The 18,240-nt window shown below is 45.5% G+C and overlaps 2 protein-coding genes across 2 annotated transcripts; both read left to right on the top strand.

Moving 5' to 3' along the window:
* Positions 1-5,453: 5,453 nt before the first annotated feature.
* On the top strand, positions 5,454-10,810 carry LOC122558621 (C-C motif chemokine 7-like). Its single transcript, XM_043707410.2, has 3 exons — positions 5,454-6,045; positions 7,871-7,979; positions 8,082-10,810. Exons 1-3 carry the CDS (start codon positions 5,961-5,963, stop codon positions 8,176-8,178), a joined length of 291 nt encoding a protein of 96 aa, XP_043563345.2. The 5' UTR covers positions 5,454-5,960; the 3' UTR covers positions 8,179-10,810.
* A 1,607-nt stretch (positions 10,811-12,417) lies between these two features.
* LOC122558623 (C-C motif chemokine 18-like) lies at positions 12,418-17,916 on the top strand. The gene is made up of 3 exons (XM_043707412.2): positions 12,418-12,553; positions 16,325-16,406; positions 17,536-17,916. Exons 1-3 carry the CDS (start codon positions 12,484-12,486, stop codon positions 17,633-17,635), a joined length of 252 nt encoding a protein of 83 aa, XP_043563347.1. The 5' UTR covers positions 12,418-12,483; the 3' UTR covers positions 17,636-17,916.
* The last annotated feature ends 324 nt before the right edge of the window (positions 17,917-18,240 follow it).

Genomic DNA, 18,240 nt, shown 5'->3' with positions numbered 1-18,240 from the left:
TAGATTTTAGTTTTTAGTCAGATTGCTGGTAACAGACCACTGTTTAGCAGTGCTGTTCTCCTGTTCATTCAGGCTGTTGCTAAGTCCTGGTTTCTGGCAGCAGCTCTTTGAGAGTTTCCATTGTTCTCTATTTTTCACAATTAGCCTGTGAATGATGTGGTCTTCTAGTCATATGATGTAAGACCATAAGACCATAAGACATAGGAGCAGAAGTAAGGCCATTCGGCCCATCGAGTCCACTCCGCCATTCAATCATGGCTGATGGGCATTTCAACTCCACTTACCCGCATTCTCCCCGTAGCCCTTAATTCCTTGTGACATCAAGAATTTATCAATCTCTGCCTTGAAGAAATGTAAACTGTATTCTTCTGCAAAATGAGGAATTGGAAATACAACACATTACTTTCAAAACTATTATTCGAAAGGATCTGCCCACAATGGGAATAATCACCTCCAGCCCTCAGTTAGATCTTCCCTCCTGTTATAAAGTGGAGATTGACCTCTCTCTCAGAACTAAAATTGAACTAATCGTAAAACAGCACCTCACCACATAATTGGTTAAAAGGAATATGAAAATCAGCATACCCTGCCTTTCAACAACTTCTCATGGTTAAATAAAATAAATCCCTGACACCTACTTTAAAATCAGCAAATCTAACTCTAACAGTGAACAAATTAACTAAACTATCAACAACAGAATAAATATTTTCTAACTACTAAATATTCCCAAATAGAGTAAGATTCTCATGGCATGCTCTTCCAATAAATATAAGTCCCTCTTAGTTAAATACACCAAAGTGGCACGGTGGCCCAGCGGTTAGCACTGCTGCCTCACAGCACCAGGGTTCCAGGTTCAATTCCAGCCTTGGGTGACTGTCTGTGTGGGTTTCCTCTGGGTGCTTTGGTTTCCTCCCACAGTCCAAAGATGTGCAAGTCAGGTGAACTGGTCATGTTAAATTGCCCATAGTGCTAGGTGCATTAGTCAGAGGGGGTGGGTTACTCTTCGGAGGGTGGGTGTGGACTGGTTGGCCAAACTGGTTTCCACACTGTTGGGAATCTAATCTAAATAGAATTTAGTCTCTCTAAAGTTACAGCTAGGTTATGTATCTTCCAGAATATCCTGTGTCTTCTGCCAGGAACATCTTTTCCATTGGTCAGGAATATCCTCTCTGTCATTGGTACCATTATTATTATGATGATGCTTTCTCTAATACATAGATGACTGTGAGAATCAATTTCTCTCTCAGGAACTGAGAGCTGTTCATGCTGGCAGGATGGCAGTTAGCTCTGCTGATTTTTCAACTGTCCCCTTCTTTTATACCCTTGATGACTTATCAATATTTTTACAATCATACTGATCCTGGGTTGTCAAAACCATCATATTTAAATTTGATAGATTTTTAGTATCTAAGAGCCTGGTTTAAATTGATTAACTAAATTCAAAACTTGTTGTCTTGATAAATATGCTGCTTGGTCTGCTAACTGTACTTTCGATACAAATGTTTCAGTTCAGGCTCTCCAGGTACTGGCAAACTCAAGGTTCTGCCAGACGTCCATTTTAACTTTAAGCAACAAAACAACACCATCTTTTAAAAGGACCATACAATATTTTCTCCATTTTACAATTTTAAAATCATTAAATTCTAACTTCCTGTTTCCCAAGCTACAGTTACTGTACTCAACTCTGCAAAACTCTTAAATGGAATAAGTCAAGTTGCACTGTTGAGCTGGCGGAGTTTACAGTAAGTACAATATTAACTGTACAATCGTTATAGAGTCATAGAGATGTACAGCACAGACACAGACCTTCGCTCCAACTCGTCCATGCCGACCAGATATCCCAACCCAATCTAGTCCCACCTGCCAACATCTGGCCCATATCCCTCCAAACCCTTCCTATTCATACACCCATGACGGTGGAATAAACTGTATCTTGTTATCACAGACCATTTGGGTTCTGTCAAGATCTCCGGGCTACTAAGCTCATTGCAACCTTCATTCACATATGGGTAAAAGAGCTGAATGTCAGAGGTGAGATGAGAGTGACAGCCCTTGACATTGAAGCTACATTCGATGAAGCTTGGCATCAAGGAGCCCCCAGCAAAACTGGAATCAATGGATGTAAGGGGACAAACTCTCCACTGTTTAGAGTATTACTTGGCATGTAGGAGATGGTTGTGGTTGTTGGGGGTCAGTCATCTGAACTCCAGCTTATCTCTGCAGGAGTTCCTCAGGGTCGTGTGAGTCCCAACCATCTTCAGCTGCTTCATCAATGACCTTTCATCCTCCATAAGATCAAAAGTGGGGATGTTTGTGGATGATTGTAATGTTGAGTATCAAGATGATTCCTCAGATAACCGATGCCAGCCATTTGCAAATGCAACAAGATCTGGCTAATATCCAGGCTTGGACTGATAAGTGGCAATTGATTTGCATGCCACACAAATATCAGGCAATCATCATCTCCAATAAAAGACAATCTAAACACCACTCCTTGACATTCAATGGTATTATCATCACTGAATCCCCACTATCAACACGCTGGTGGTTAGCATTGACCAGAAACGCAACTCGCCATATGGTTACAAAACCAGGTCAGAGGTTTGGAATACTACAGCAAGTAACTCCCCTCCTGACCAGCATTCTCTCTCACTTCCTTTCCAGTGACGCAGTCCTGTGAATCAGGTATGAGGCAGTGACTTCCAGAACTGGCAGTCAGTGCTGCGATCAGTGTACCAAATGCTGATCATCATGCTTAGAACCTTCGGGTGGCTGCACATGAACTGCGCAATTTCTAGGGAATGTTACTCCTGACTCATGTGCAACATCTACAGGGTACAGGTCATAGTAAGATGGAGTATTCCCTATTTTCCTCTGATGCTCAGCAGCAGCACTGTGTACTATCTACAAGATGCACTACAGAAATTCACCAAGGATCCTTAGACAGCACTTTCCAAAACCATGACCACTTCCATCTGGAAGGACAAGAGCAACAGATACATGGGAGCACCACCAACTGCAAGTTCCCTCCAAGGCTCTCACCATTCTGACATGGAAACTGTTCCTTCAAAGTCGCTGAGTCAAAATCCTGGACTTCCCTCCCTAAGGACATTGTGGGTTTAAGAAGGCAGCTCACCACCACCTTCACCAGAGACAATGCTGGTCAGACAGTAAGTATAGCCCAGCGAGCTTCTGTCTGTCATCTCCCCTGGAGGGAAGTCAGCCTTTGGGTGGATGACGAAGAGCAAGGCAGCTCTCCCTGATTTCCTGGACAACATTTATCCCTCAATCCACATCATTAAAACTGATTCAGAGTATCCTACTGTACAGAAGAAGCCATTCAGCCCATCAATCTGTGCTGCCAGAAATATACTACCACCTACATTATCCCATATTCTCGCATTAGGCCCACTGCCTTAAATGCTATGACATTTGAAGTGCCCATCCAAGTGCTTTTTAAGGATTGTAAGGTTTTATGACTCAACTACCATCCATGGCAGGGCATTGCAGACCCCCACTACCCTCTGGATGAGAGCTATTTCCTCCAATTCCCTCTGAACCTTCTTGTATTCACCTTTGTAGTGACTCTTCAACTAAAGCGAAACAGTTGGATTCTAGCCACACTGTCCATACCACTCATAATCTGATACACCTCTATTACGTCCTCCCCTCAAACCTCTCTTCTGTAATGAAAACAGGACTAATCTAAACCCTCTTCATCGCTAAAGCACTGCATTCCCCTCCAGTGCTATCATATCCTTTCAATAGTGTGCGGAGACCAAAACCACACACAGTACTGCAGCTGTGGCCTTAACCAAAGTCCTGTACAGCTTCAGCATTAGCTCCATGCTTTTGTTCCCTGGGCTTCGACTCATAAAGTCAATGGTTGATTGTCAGGTGATCATTACAGAGGTAAAAACAATGACTGCAGATGCTGGAAACCAGATTCTGGATTAGTAGTGCTGGAAAAGCACAGCGGTTCAGGCAGCATCCAAGGAGCAGCGAAATCGACGTTTCGGGCAAAAGCCCTTCATCAGGAATAAAGGCAGTGAGCCTGAAGCGTGGAGAGATAAGCTAGAGGAGGGTGGGGGTGGGAAGAAAATAGCATAGAGTACAATGGGTGAGTGGGGGAGGGGATGAAGGTGATAGGTCAGGGAGGAGAGGGTGGAGTGGATAGGTGGAAAAGGAGATAGGCAGGTAGGACAAGTCCGGACAAGTCATGGGGACAAGGCTGAGCTGGAAGTTTGGAACTAGGGTGAGGTGGGGGAAGGGGAAATGAGGAAACTGTTGAAGTCCACATTGATGCCCTGGGGTTGAAGTGTTCCGAGGCGGAAGATGAGGCGTTCTTCCTCCAGGCGTCTGGTGGTGAGGGAGCGGCGGTGAAGGAGTCCTAGGACCTCCATGTCCTCGGCAGAGTGGGAGGGGGAGTTGAAATGTTGGGCCACGGGGCGATGTGGTTGATTGGTGCAGGTGTCCCAGAGATGTTCCCTAAAGCGCTCTGCTGGGCGGCGCCCAGTCTCCCCAATGTAGAGGAGACCGCATCGGGATCAACGGATACAATAAATGATATTGGTGGACGTGCAGGTAAAACTTTGATGGATGTAGAAGGCTCCTTAAGGCCTTGGATAGGGGTGAGGGAGGAGGTGTGGTCGCAGGTTTTACAGTTCCTGCGGTGGCAGGGGAAGGTGCCAGGATGGGAGGGTGGGTTGTAGGGGGGCGTGGACCTGACCAGGTAGTCACGGAGGGAACGGTCTTTGCGTAAGGCGGAAAGGGGTGGGGAGGGAAATATATCCCTGGTGGTGGGGTCTGTTTGGAGGTGACCATTACAGTGCAGTTTGTGGGATCTCACTGTGCACACAGTTCCTGCTGTCCCTTGCGGTGCTGGTGTTGGACTGGGGTTGACAAAGTCAGAAGATACATGAAACAAGTCCTTGTCCAACAGGTCGATTTGAAATCACAAGCTTTAGGAGCACGGTGGCACAGTGGTTAGCACTGCTGCCTCACAGCGCTAGAGACCCGGGTTCAATTCCCGCCTCAGGCGACCGACTGTGTGGAGTTTGCACATTCTCCCCGTGTCTGCGTGGGTTTCCTCCGGGTGCTCCGGTTTCCTCCCACACTCCAAAAATGTGCAGGTTAGGTGAATTGGCCACGCTAAATTGCCTGTAGTGTTAGGTGCAGGGGTAAATGTAGGGGAATGGGTCTGGGTGGGTGCGCTTCGGCGGGTCGGTGTGGACTTGTTGGGCCGAAGGGCCTGTTTCCACACTGTAAGTAATCTAATCTAATCACCACTCCTTCTTCAGGTAAAGTCCTGAAAGGGCTCCTTCACCTGATGAAAGCGTAGCACTCCGAAAGCTTGTGATTTTAAATAAACCTGTAGGACCATATCCTGCTGAGATGTGACTTCCAATCTTGTCCTGTCGTACAGACAATGATTGCAGGAAATCCTGATAGACTACGCAGCATTTTGTGAGGTACTGATTTGGGGAAAGGTGCTATGTAAATGCAGCTGTCTCTGCCTTTTCCTCCTGCAGTGAGTTATGTTGATGTTAATCTCACTTCCTGCTCTGAGCTGCTTCCCCGAGGGGGATTCAGTCAATCAGGAAGCTCGATTGCTCTCATTGTCTCTCTCTCACCCGGAGAGGGAAGTTGGGGTTGGGCTGAGGGAATCGAGATGACAGTTTGCTGAGAAACACTGACCTCAGAGGATCCAGCTGCTCGTGCTCCTGTCTCCAAGAATCCCATTCACAGAACAACATGAACTTCCCATTTCAGGGAGAACAGCCATGGAGGACCAATTCCAGGGAGAGCTGTCATTGCTGGGGCACTGGGGAAGTTTCAGGGAGTGTCCATATTGCTGACTGGGTGCAGTTACTCCAGGATATAAAGCAGGAGGTGACAGCTCCCTCATCAGCCACACTCCCTCTTCAACACTGAACACTCCCAAGGTGAACCAAGCCAGGATGAGGACAGCACTGTGTGTAGCTGCCGTTGTGGTAGGAGCACTGGCAATCTGCTTGATCCAGGATGGTGTGGCTGCAGCTCCAGGTAAGAGAGAGGCTTCCTTCTTCCCAATCTTTGCTCAGAACCTGAGAATGAGGAAAACAGGAACAGTTTCCAGAGCTCATGCTGGTTTCCATCGACTGTTTGTGTTACTTATTAGAGTTAATGTAATGATTCCTCCTGACTCCATTCAGAGACTGTGGGCCAATGTTTCCAAATAGAAACATAACAGAGAGAGAGAGAGAGAGATCACTCAGCCCATCAAACTGGTGATGGCTCTTCACTAGTGTCATGTAATTCATTAATCTCTCCTGCTCCCTCTCTCCAATCCTGTCAATTTTCACTTTCTAGTCATAGAGATTTACAGCAACTTGTCTATGTTGACCAAATATTCCAAACAAATCTAGTCTCATTTGCCAGCATTTGGTCCATATCCCTCTAAACTCTTCCCATTCATATACCTAACCAGAATACTTTTAAAGTTGTAATTGTACCAGCGTCCCCCACCTCCTCTGGCAGATCATTCCACACACACACCACCTTCTGCATGAAAATGTTGCCCATTAGGTCACTTTTAAATCTTTCCCTTCTCACCATAAATCTATGTTGTCTAGTTTTAGGCTCCCTATCCTGAGGAAAACAACTTGACTGAAAATGTGTTGCTGGAAAAGCGCAGCAGGTCAGGCAGCATTCAAGGAACAGGAGAATCGACGTTTCGGGCATAAGCCCTTCTTCAGGATTCTTGAAGAAGGGCTTATGCCCGAAACGTCGATTCTCCTGTTCCTTGGATGCTGCCTGACCTGCTGTGCTTTTCCAGCAACACATTTTCAGCTCTAATCTCCAGCATCTGCAGCCCTCACTTTCTCTTGAAAACAACTTGACTGTTCACACTATACATGCCCCTGATGATTTCATAAACTTCTATAAGGTCACCCTCGGCTTCCAATGCTCAGGGAAAATATCCCTAGCTTATTCAGCCTCTCCCTATTACTCAAACCTTCCAACTGTGGCAACAGGGAGAAAGTGAGGACTGCAGACGCTGGAGATCAGAGTCAAAAAGTATGGCACTGGAAAAGCTGTCTGTGCTTTTCCAGCACCATACTTCTAAACCGTGTCAACATCCTTGTAAATTTTTACTGAACCCTTTCAAGTTTCAGAGCATCTTTCCTATACTCAAGGTAGTGATCAATAAAGGTAAGGGTACCAAACAGCTTTTTCACTACTCTATCCACCTGAGACTCTACTTTCAAGGAACTGCAGCCCAAGGTCTTTTTGTTTGGCAACACTCCCCAAGATCTTACCATTAACTGTATAAGTCTTACCCTGGCTTGCCTTACAAAATGCAACACCTTCCATTTCTAGTGTGAAAATGGCTGTGAGATTTTCCCCAAGCACACTGAAGTCTAAGAGGAGACCTGATGAGGGTTTGGAGATGCCCATGCGGTTTGATAGGCTGGATTTGAGGAATATGTTTCCACTTGCGACAGAGAGCAGAACTTGGAATGATCCATTTAAACAGTCTCTAATCAATCCCATTGGGAACTGAGCAGAATATCCTTCACTCAGAGGCAGATTCAACAGTGGATTCTGAGACCAGAAGGAGTGGTCAACCTGAATAACATTGAGATGTTTTAAAGAAAAGCTTAATATACACACAAGGGAGAGAGGAATAGTAGGATATGTGGATGGGGTGAACAAGGCCTGTGCAAAGAGGGCTGGAAACTGCAGCAGGGAGCAGATGGGCTGAATGGTCTGTTTGCACTCAAAGTGTTTCTAGGTGAAGACGTGTAGGATACGGTGACTGTGTGAGAATGTGCTGTGAATGTGCTCAAGGTTTCACTGTCTCCATTCCTCCTCCTCCACATTGCAGCTGGCTCTGTGATTATCAATTGCTGTGAGAACTTTAAGACCACTCGCATTCCTCATAAACGGCTCGTAAGCTTCACCAGGGCAGTTGGCTGCTCCACCCCCTCCATCATGTGAGTGTTTCAAGGTGTTTTTATCACAGTCTGAGGAAATGAAAGGGTTGGAGCTGGTGCCTGTGATTCTCTGATAATCATAATCTCATCTCACTCTTTCAGCTTCACAAATAGAAGGAAGATGAGAATTTGTACGAGAGCGAGTGAGAAATGGGTTCAAGATGCAGTGGCATTTCTGGAGAAGAAACTGGAGGTTTAAAGAGAAGAACCCTCTGAAAGCACAATCTTTCAATCCACTGGAAACACATGGAGTGTTGGACTGACTGGTGTTACACTGGGGGACAGGCAGAATGGAGAAGGTGGATCCACAAACTGATTCCCTGATCACTTGCAATATTCCAGTTGCTGTGCTCATTCACATGAAAGACTGTGGGCAGTAATTAATTAACGTTCCCCATGTGTACTCCAATCGTCAAAATGAGTGAAGACCATTCATGGAATAGTGGAAATGTGACTGAATAACAATGAGACAGACTGAGGGAACAGTAGGTCTGACACTGGACAAGAATCCAGCAACTGTCCAGCTGATCCCAGGATCTTCCCAGAGACTGGAGTGCAGCACAGACATTCAGTCCCCACCCTTATTGGAGTGTATTTGACTATCCCCTTCAACCACACTGGGCCAAGGGGTAGATGGGCACAACTACAACCCCACTCTCTCCCCACTGGGGGTGGGATGTGAGGGACCCCTTTGAGGGGTGGGGGTCAGCGTCTGGGGTTGGGGAAATAGATCAGAGTGTGGGCCAGCCTCTTGGCATCTGTCGCACTCCCTGAAGGGCCCACTCTAACTCCATTGGTATCCTCGGAATGGTTGTGATTTTTTTTTCCCTTTCTCCTCCCTCATCGCCTCACTGAATCCCAGCTCCTGACCTTTAGCCATTGAGTTAAAAAATCACACAACGCCAGATCATAGTCTAAAAGATTTATTTGGAAATACCAGCTTTCGGAGCGGTGCTCCTTCATCAGGACAATGAAATAAAGGTTGTTTCTGAAGAAAGTTTCCCTCTGCTTTTCCTGTCTCTGAGCAAATTCATTCTTCACCTTTCAGTTTTCTGCACAGGAGTAACCGCTTTGCATTTCTTGCCATTTTTCACCTTCACTTGCCATTGGTCACTTTCCATTCTGAGAGTAAAACACTGTCAGGTGATTGGGTGAGAATTAGGAGGGAGAGTCAGATGGGAGTTAAACTGTGCTACAAAGCACATGTGGAAGCTCTCTGGTAAGGTATGAGCAGAACCACGAACATCATTCCCTCATATAGGACACAGAACAGTACAGCATAGGAACAGCCCTTTGTGTTGTGATTGTAATGAGATCAGCCGCACAGAACATGATTGCCTGACTGGGGTTGTGAACTTGGTTGATATTAATAGAAATCATTGCTGTCTGGGACAGGTTGGCACCATGTTGGGGGGTGGAGGTAAGTGCTTTATTTCCTCCTCCAACTCAATTTTGATTTGAATCCTTACCCTTCACTTTGTTTTTTACATAAACATTGCCCCAACCAGACTTTGCATGTGAAGTGGCAGATGGCACAGGGCAGGGTGACACTAGGCACACGGACACAAAAGATGGCCACTGAGCCATAAGTTGGCCACTTTACACACAAGATGACCACCGGACCACAATATGGAGAGAGAGAGACAACAGAGCAAACACAGACACTGCCTGGGGCCACCTGAATGCCAGCACAATGCACTCATGACCTAGTTGATTAGTTTAAGGTGGGTGGGCGAGAGAATATGGCAGCACAGTGGTTAGCACTGTTGCCTCACAGCGCCAGAGACCCGGGTTCAATTCCCAACTCGGGCAACTGACTGTGTGGAGTTTGCACATTCTCCCCGTGTCTGTGTGGGTTTCTCCGGGTGCTCCGGTTTCCTCCCACAGTCCAAAGATGTGCAGGTTAGGTGAATTGGCCATGCTAAATTGCCCATAGTATCAGGTGAAGGGGTAAATGTAGGGGAATGGGTCTAGGTGGGTTCGTCTTCGGAGGGTCGGTGTGGACTTGTTGGACCGAAGGGCATGTTTCCACACTGTAAGTAATCTAATCTAATACACGAGTAACATGTGTTGTGGGGATACACTGCCCGCCAAAATGTCTGGGTCTAGCCAACACCTTTAATAGAAATGCTAACTTTTTGATACGGACTCAATACAGTGTGCTAATAGCCAGGGCTGCAGTAATCGTCCTTCTCAGGAAGAGCAATTAACACCCATTACTACAGCAATGGACTTCCGCGCAGACATTGAAACTGACAATGACCACACAAACTAAGAAAGGCTACATTGGAACTGACAATGACTGCACCGAAACTATTAATGATTCTGCAATGTTTACCATAAACAACCATGTTACAAAGACAATAACCTCATCACTGACCTTATACATTATTACAAAAATGTATAAAAATATCTTGACATGTGCTCCGGGTTGAGAGAAGATTCGCAGCTGACCCCTGTGCTGTTGGTGACTTTCTCTCCCCAGAGCTCCGGTATTTCCTTGTGCAATAAACTCTGTCATTGAACCCTGACTCTGGCTCCGAGATTTTCCCCACAACATATGTTACTGGTTCCCTGGCTGCATGGGTATTTTTCCAGGTGGTGAAAATGTTGAATAAAATTATTTTGCACATGATGTTTTTACTGAATCCCTGCACTTACACATACACAAGGACGACGTGAGGAAATTAAGCATTACCTCTGTATTGCAGTAACATGGGGGTTTAAACAAAAAAGAGTGTCAGAGATTCTGTTCACTCTTAGAGCTGGCTCTAAGGGAGTTAGATCAGTGTAAAAGGACTCTTACGGTGTAAATAAATAATGACATTGTGATGGGATACTGGCCTCTGTGCAGTTATTTCACTTCAGTCCACCAAGTCTATGTGGACCACAATGCCATTCTAAACTAATCTCATCGGTATCCCCTGTTGCTTGCCTGTTCAACTGTCTATCTAAATGCCTCTTTAATTTTGCTATTGTATTTGCTTCTACCCACCTCCTCAGGCAGCACAATGTTGAATAAAATCATAATCCCTCATGAATCACTGGTTTGAGAAAAGATTAGTAGTGACATGGAACAAATCTAAATAGTCAAATTTATGTTCAGGTTGTTGAATTGCCCATTCCCAATTGCTCTAGAAGACATGGTGGCCCCTTGCTTTGTTGAAATGCTGCTATCATTTGGTGGGGGCAATTAGTTGATGATAATGTTTTGGGCTGGGACCAGTTCCAGACATGTTTTCCCAGGGGTGAGTCACATGGCACCTGAAACCCAGCCAGTGGCCCATGGTAATTAGCATATGCTCTAAGCACCTACTGCAAATACTAACTCATGAGACGGTGAAATCTCAGGGTTGAAATGGATTGCAACATTGCCGAACCATTTTATGGGCAATGGTGTTGTGAAGAGCAAGTCAGTTAACTTGCTGGTATGTTCTCAGATTCTTGCCACATTACCATTGCTTGTAGAAACAGAGGAGACAGGAGCAAGGACGGCCATCAGACCATCAAACTCAATCAGCCTTTCATCTTTAACATAATTAGAGACCGAAAAACTGCAGATGCTGGAATCCAAGGTACACAAGCAGGAGGCTGGGAGACCACAGCAAGCCAGGCAGCATCAGGAGGTGGAGAAGTTGATGTTTTGGGTGTAATCCCCCTACAGGACACCGAAATGTCAACTTCTCCACCTCCTGATGTTCTCCCAATTTCTTATTCATCTTTAACATGGCTGACCTCTGTCTCCACACCATACTCTTACTCTCTCCCTATCTCCTCAACACCTTCACCCTCTAGAAATATGTACATATTTAATAAATACATTGAGCTGGGAGAGTCCCCCACTTTGGGCACCTGAATCTGCAAGACGGGGGTACTCCTACATGAGATCTTCCTCAGGTCTACAGTCTGTAGAGGCAATGGGACACCTGCCAGAACCAGGGGCCACAGTTTAAAGACACAGGGTAGGCCACTGAAGACTGAGATGAAGAGAAATTTCTTCATGAGACAGTGGGGAGCCCACTGCCACAAAAAGCAATTATCTAACAAAGTATGGTTGATATTAGTTATATATTCTAAGAAATGAGCATTGTTGTTTCAGAGTTTCTCTCCTTTTCTGTCTGCCCTACAGCCCAATGCCTGTATTATCCTTGGTGACTCATCTGGCTACGTGTTTGGAGTTTAGATTTACAGGCTCCATACACACAAAGGTCTGAGGATAAACTGTTCAGTACAAACTCCCAGCAGTTTCACATTGTACTTCAAACACCCATTTGGCAGCTCCACGTCTCATTGCTTCTCATTCAGCTAAATTAGGAAGACTGGCACGTAGAATAATCATTGCTGGAATGTAAATCTTTCCTGCATTGTAGCCTGATTTGAAAGTTTTCCAGTTGTCATTAAGAGCAGGATCACACATTCCCGTTCTAGTCACGGCTGAGTGGAGCCATCCCCAGAACACTGCTCACTATTGCCTTGCTCACTGCTGCTATTCACAGATTGAGCTATGAAAGCTTACCTTCTTGTTGGACTCCTTCTCCTGGCCATGGTCTGGATCAGGGCCAGTCACGCTGCAGGTAAATGTCACAGGGTTTGGTAGCAAGGGAATGGTTTTGTTTTTATATGAGTTTCTTTTAGTGGAGTTTTCCTCCAGTCTGCAGTTTGAGATCAAAAGGAAAAGCCAGTAAAACTTGGAAATGACAAGAACAAATGCCTTCCCTTCCTTGATTTGATTTAATTGGATTGATTATTGTCACATGTACCTACGTACGGTGAAAAGTTTTGTTTTGCAGGCAATATAGGCAGATCATAGCAAACAAGGACAGAACACACAACTCCAGCTCAGACGACTCTCAACATTCTGATGCGTATTAGCATTCCTTTTCCGGTTTTTGTTTTTGCCCCTATTGTATGAACAAACATCTTTCTTGGTAAGAGATTGAGCTTGACACAGAGTAAGAACAGCCCCACACTTAATCATTGTTGAGGAAACCGACTACTAAGGGGATGAAAGGTTATCAGGGGTATGCAGGAATGCACCTAACAGACACATCCTTGGACTCGATGGCATGGCTAATCCACCTAACCTACACATCCTTGGAGTGTGGAGGAAACTGGATAACTCAGAGGAAACCCACACAGACACGGGGAGAATGCACAAACTCCACGCAGACCTTTTCCTGAGTTTGGAATTGAACCTGTGACCCTGGTGCTGTAAGACAGCAGTGTTAACCACTGAACCACCACGCCACCCTGCTTTTAAGAAAACCCAAATCAGATCATTAGGAATGTAAACACCTTTTGAATTTTAATTAGGATTGTCATATGTATGAACTATTGGTCGTTATCTCTGCAGTACTGTCAACAGTTTTCTCTCATGTTTGAGTGTGTGCAATAGCTGTTGCAGATTTAGAAATGTTGCATTTTTGATTCTTTTAGTTCTTCTGTCTTCTTTTCCCTCTGCCTTATTCAATTTTTTTCCTTTTCTTTTCTATTTCTTTTTCAGTACCTGGTTTCATTTTAGTTGTAGAGTCATAGAGACGTACAGCACAGAAACAGACCCAACAGTCCAACTCGTCTATGCCAATCTAGTCCCATATGCCAGCACTAGGCCAACATCCCTGTAAACCCATCCTATTCGTATGACCATACAGATGCTTTTTAAACATAAGGATGTTGCCAGGGTTGGAGGGTTCGAACTATAGGGAGAGGCTGAATAGGCTGAGGCTATTTTCCCTGGAGCATCAGAGGCTGAGGGAACCTCATTGAGGTTTAGAAAATCATGAGGGGCATGGATAGGGTCAATGGACAAGGTCTTTTCTCTGGGATGGGGGAGTCCAGAACTATAGGGCATAGGTTGAAGGTGAAAGGGGAAAAGTTAAAAAGGAACTTAAGGGGCAACTTTTTCATGCAGATCATGATGAGTGTATGGAATGTGCTGCCTCTTTCTCCTTACCATTTCTCTCTTAAGCCTTCAATCTAACAAGATGCATGGATGATGTCTCCACAATCTTGCCCTTGCTATCAGGATTCTGTGTGCTAACTCCATCAACAACTGAGGAACATTGGAGGAACCCAAGTTGGGTGGAGGTTGGTTCCCAGGATTGACACTCTACTATATTTTGTTCAATGCTGCTATTGTATGTGGTCAGATACTCAACAGAGGGCCTCTATCGCCATACCAGAGCTGACAGCAAGCTGTACAACTGAGGGCCTCTATCGCCATACCAGAGCTGACAGCAAGCTGTACAACAGAGGGCCTCTATCGCCATACCAGAGCTGACAGCAAGCTGTACAACAGAGGGCCTCTATCGCCATACCAGAGCTGACAGAGGCCCTCAGTTGTACAGCTTGCTGTCAGCTCTGGTATGGCGATAGAGGCCCTCAGTTGTACAGCTTGCTGTCAGCTCTGGTATGGCGATAGAGGCCCTCAGTTGTACAGCTTGCTGTCAGCTCTGGTATGGCGATAGAGGCCCTCAGTTGTACAGCTTGCTGTCAGCTCTGGTATGGCGATAGAGGCCCTCAGTTGTACAGCTTGCTGTCAGCTCTGGTATGGCGATAGAGGCCCTCAGTTGTACAGCTTGCTGTCAGCTCTGGTATGGCGATAGAGGCCCTCAGTTGTACAGCTTGCTGTCAGCTCTGGTATGGCGATAGAGGCCCTCAGTTGTACAGCTTGCTGTCAGCTCTGGTATGGCGATAGAGGCCCTCAGTTGTACAGCTTGCTGTCAGCTCTGGTATGGCGATAGAGGCCCTCAGTTGTACAGCTTGCTGTCAGCTCTGGTATGGCGATAGAGGCCCTCAGTTGTACAGCTTGCTGTCAGCTCTGGTATGGCGATAGAGGCCCTCAGTTGTACAGCTTGCTGTCAGCTCTGGTATGGCGATAGAGGCCCTCAGTTGTACAGCTTGCTATCGCCATACCAGAGCTGACAGCAAGCTGTACAACTTGGCAGGAGTTTGCACCAAGGTCGAAGTGTGTTAAATCCCAGTCCAGAAATTGCTGTTTGCCAGTGATGCCATGGTGGCACCCCATACGGAACTCAGTTGTAGCATCAGCTTCCTTGGATTGACAATCAGTGCCAGGAAGACCAAGGTGATGTGCCAGGATGTATAGTCTCCAGCTTCCATCAGCACTGATATCAGAGGTCTACAGCACAGGGAAAAAAAGTCATTCAGTCTATAACGTCTACACCAGTCAAAAGCCACCTAACTATTCTAATTCCATCTTCTAGTACTTTAGCCCAAAGCCTTCTATGCCTTGGAATCATCGTGTGCATCTAAATATTGATTAAACGTTCTGTGGTTTCTGTCTCTACCTTCAATACCCACAACCCTTCAGCATCTTATTCTAAATATATGTGCTGTCCATCCACTCCACAATTATAAATCTCTCAACCAAGAGGAATAGCTCTGTCCAACCCAGTCTGTTTAGGGATCTCTATTTAATCCACATTTGGTAGATCACCTCTCAGTATTACTAGTCCCAAAGGAAACATTCCCAGCCCTGTCCAATCATTTCCTTAATCGTGGCCCATCCAGTCATTCCCCACTGTCCAGTTGTTAATCTTAACCTATCCTATTGTTCTATGTAGCTCTAAACTGTGCTGCTGTGCCCAGAACCGCATCCAGAGCTCCATGTATGATCTAACTGGTGTTCATTACTGTAAGTTATCAGCAGCAGGGGATTGATGAACTCTGGGCTCTTGTTATAGGTCCTGAACAAAGAAGAAATGTACTGAACTGGCACAACACATTGGTTCACACAGCCTCTCAATCACAGGTGTTGACCCGTTATAAATAGTTCACTAAGGTGCATCTGACACTCCTTTTAGGATTTCAGGGGTCTGGACACACTATTCCAGAATGTGATACTGTGACAAGCTTGACAAAGTGAAACTGATTGTTATATTTGAGCCCTCTGCTAAAAGGGGCAAGTGTTGCATGTGGATTTGTGATTGTCTCATGTACGTGTCTTGTAACCTGGTTCATTCTCCGAAATTTATCACTCACTTTTCCAAACTGAACTCTATGTCACACTTTTCCAGCCACATGACTGGTCTTCTGATCATTTTCTCCTTCACAATCTCACACACACTGTAATCTGTTTGACTTTCCTGAGTTGCAGATTGCAAGGACAAGTTTAACTAATGGCAGACACAATGAGTGACCTCACCCTAGCCCAACACTGAATGACGCAGTGACTGATGTATCAATAAGTGCATAAAGTATTTTGGAAGTTCAGAGCCAGCGTTGTTTCATTACAGAGCTCATTTGCTTATAATGAAGGAAAGTAACTGCTCTCAACAATCATTGACCAATTTTAATATCTGAAATATTCTCTTTATCTGCAGTGATTCACAGCACTCTTCTCCCTGAAGAAGGACACACTGATAGCTCCAAAGCAATGCCAGATTGCTCACCCCCTGGTGTCCTGTAAGTTATCAGCAGCAGGGGATTGATGAACTCTGGGCTCATGTTATAGGTCCTGAACAAAGGAGAAATGTACTGAACAAACTGGCATAACATATTGACAGGCTGTGTGAACCAATCACAGGTATCGATCTATTATAAATAGTTCACTAAGGTGCATCTGACACTCCTTTTAGGATTTCAGGGGTCTGGACACACTATTTGGGAATGTGATACTGTGACAAGCTTGACAATGTGACAACAGTGATAGCCCAGGCATTAAACACCAGTACACAGTCAGCACAGTGCAAGGTGGCTCCTGAGGCATGATGTAAATGACATACAGGTCAGAGAGCATTGATCAATGAGAGAGTCAAAAGTTTGGGGAGGAGGCTACAATTGGATCAGTCACAAATCATATTAAGATTAGATTAGATTCCCTACAGTGTGGAAACAAACCCTTTGGGGCAACAGTAACCCACCCAGACCCATTTCCCTCTGACTAATGCACCTAACACTATGGGCAATCTTTGGATTATGGGAGGAAACTGGAGTACCCGGAGGAAACCCAAGGAGACACGGACAGTCACCCAAGGCTAGAATCGAACCCAGGTCCCTGGCTCTGTGAGGCAGCAGTGCTAACCACTGAGCCAACGCACTGCCCAGTATTAATTATGAAGGTGAATGGAATGTTGGCCTTTACAGCGAGTCAGTCAGAGTACAAAAGCTGCAACACTAATGTCCTTTAGGGAAAGAAACTGCCATCCTTACCTGGTCTGGCCTACATGGGATTCCAGACCCACAGTAACAGGGTTGACTCTCAACTGCCCTCCTGGTAATTAGGAATGGGTAACAAATGTCATCATGGGGTTAGATACAGAGTAAAGCTGCCTCTGCACTGTCCCCATCAAACACTCCCAGGATAGGTACAGCTTGGGATCAGATACAGAATAAATCTCCCTTTACACTTATAAACTGAAAGTGAAGATCCTTCTACACTGGCCCCTTCAAACACTTCCAATAGCACTTTGCAGTAATGTTCAGGAAATGGATGGAGAATCCAGAGTAACTGACCCCGGTTCACACGGGCGATATTACCATGTGTGTTAAACTGACCTCCTGTCACATTGTAACCTCTCTGTTCTCTGCTCAGCTTCAAGACAACAGGGGGTTTGGAGATCTGTGTTGACCCGAAGGAACTGTGGATGCAAAAAGCGCTGGACATTCTGAAGAAACGGTTTCGACAGCGTTAGACGCAGGGGTTGTGAAAAGTGCTCAGAGCAGTGAATGGGTGCCTTGTCATAACCCAGAAGGTCATGGCTCACACAGTAACAATAACACTGGGGAACTACCGCACACCCACTCACGCTGGCCACCGTCCCTTTGCCACTTGCAGTTTTGGTAAACTAGTTCACTGTTGGCCTTAGTGATTATTTGTTGTATTTGTCTTGTTTCTTGTTTAACAACCAATAACTGAGCTATCTTAATCTGGAATGGTTCTCTGTCAGTAAACAATAAAGGCAGCTGCACCATCTTTTGCAGGCAGTTGTGACTCATTATCACCCAAATTGTTCCAAACCAACTCCCAGGCACATAAATACTGCAGCTAAAGGTCAGAGGCTAGGAATCCTGCAACAAGTAGCTCACCTCCTGCCTTCCTGAAACCTATCTACAAGGTACAAGTTATTCATCAACTAGACCTCGAAATACATCACCATCCTTTGAGTGTCACTGGGTCAAAATTCTTGAACTTTCTCTCTAACAACGTTGTAGTTCTCCTTCCACCACATGAGCTGTAGTGGTTCAAGAAGGTAGTTCATCATCATGGCAATTATCATGGCAATACTGGCTCAGCCAG

The sequence above is a fragment of the Chiloscyllium plagiosum genome, unplaced genomic scaffold (assembly GCF_037043375.1).
Source record: "Chiloscyllium plagiosum isolate Xiang-an unplaced genomic scaffold, Cpla_swu_hap1 HiC_scaffold_17, whole genome shotgun sequence".
Classification (NCBI taxonomy): domain Eukaryota; kingdom Metazoa; phylum Chordata; class Chondrichthyes; order Orectolobiformes; family Hemiscylliidae; genus Chiloscyllium; species Chiloscyllium plagiosum.
This window is presented reverse-complemented; position numbering and strand designations above follow the sequence as displayed.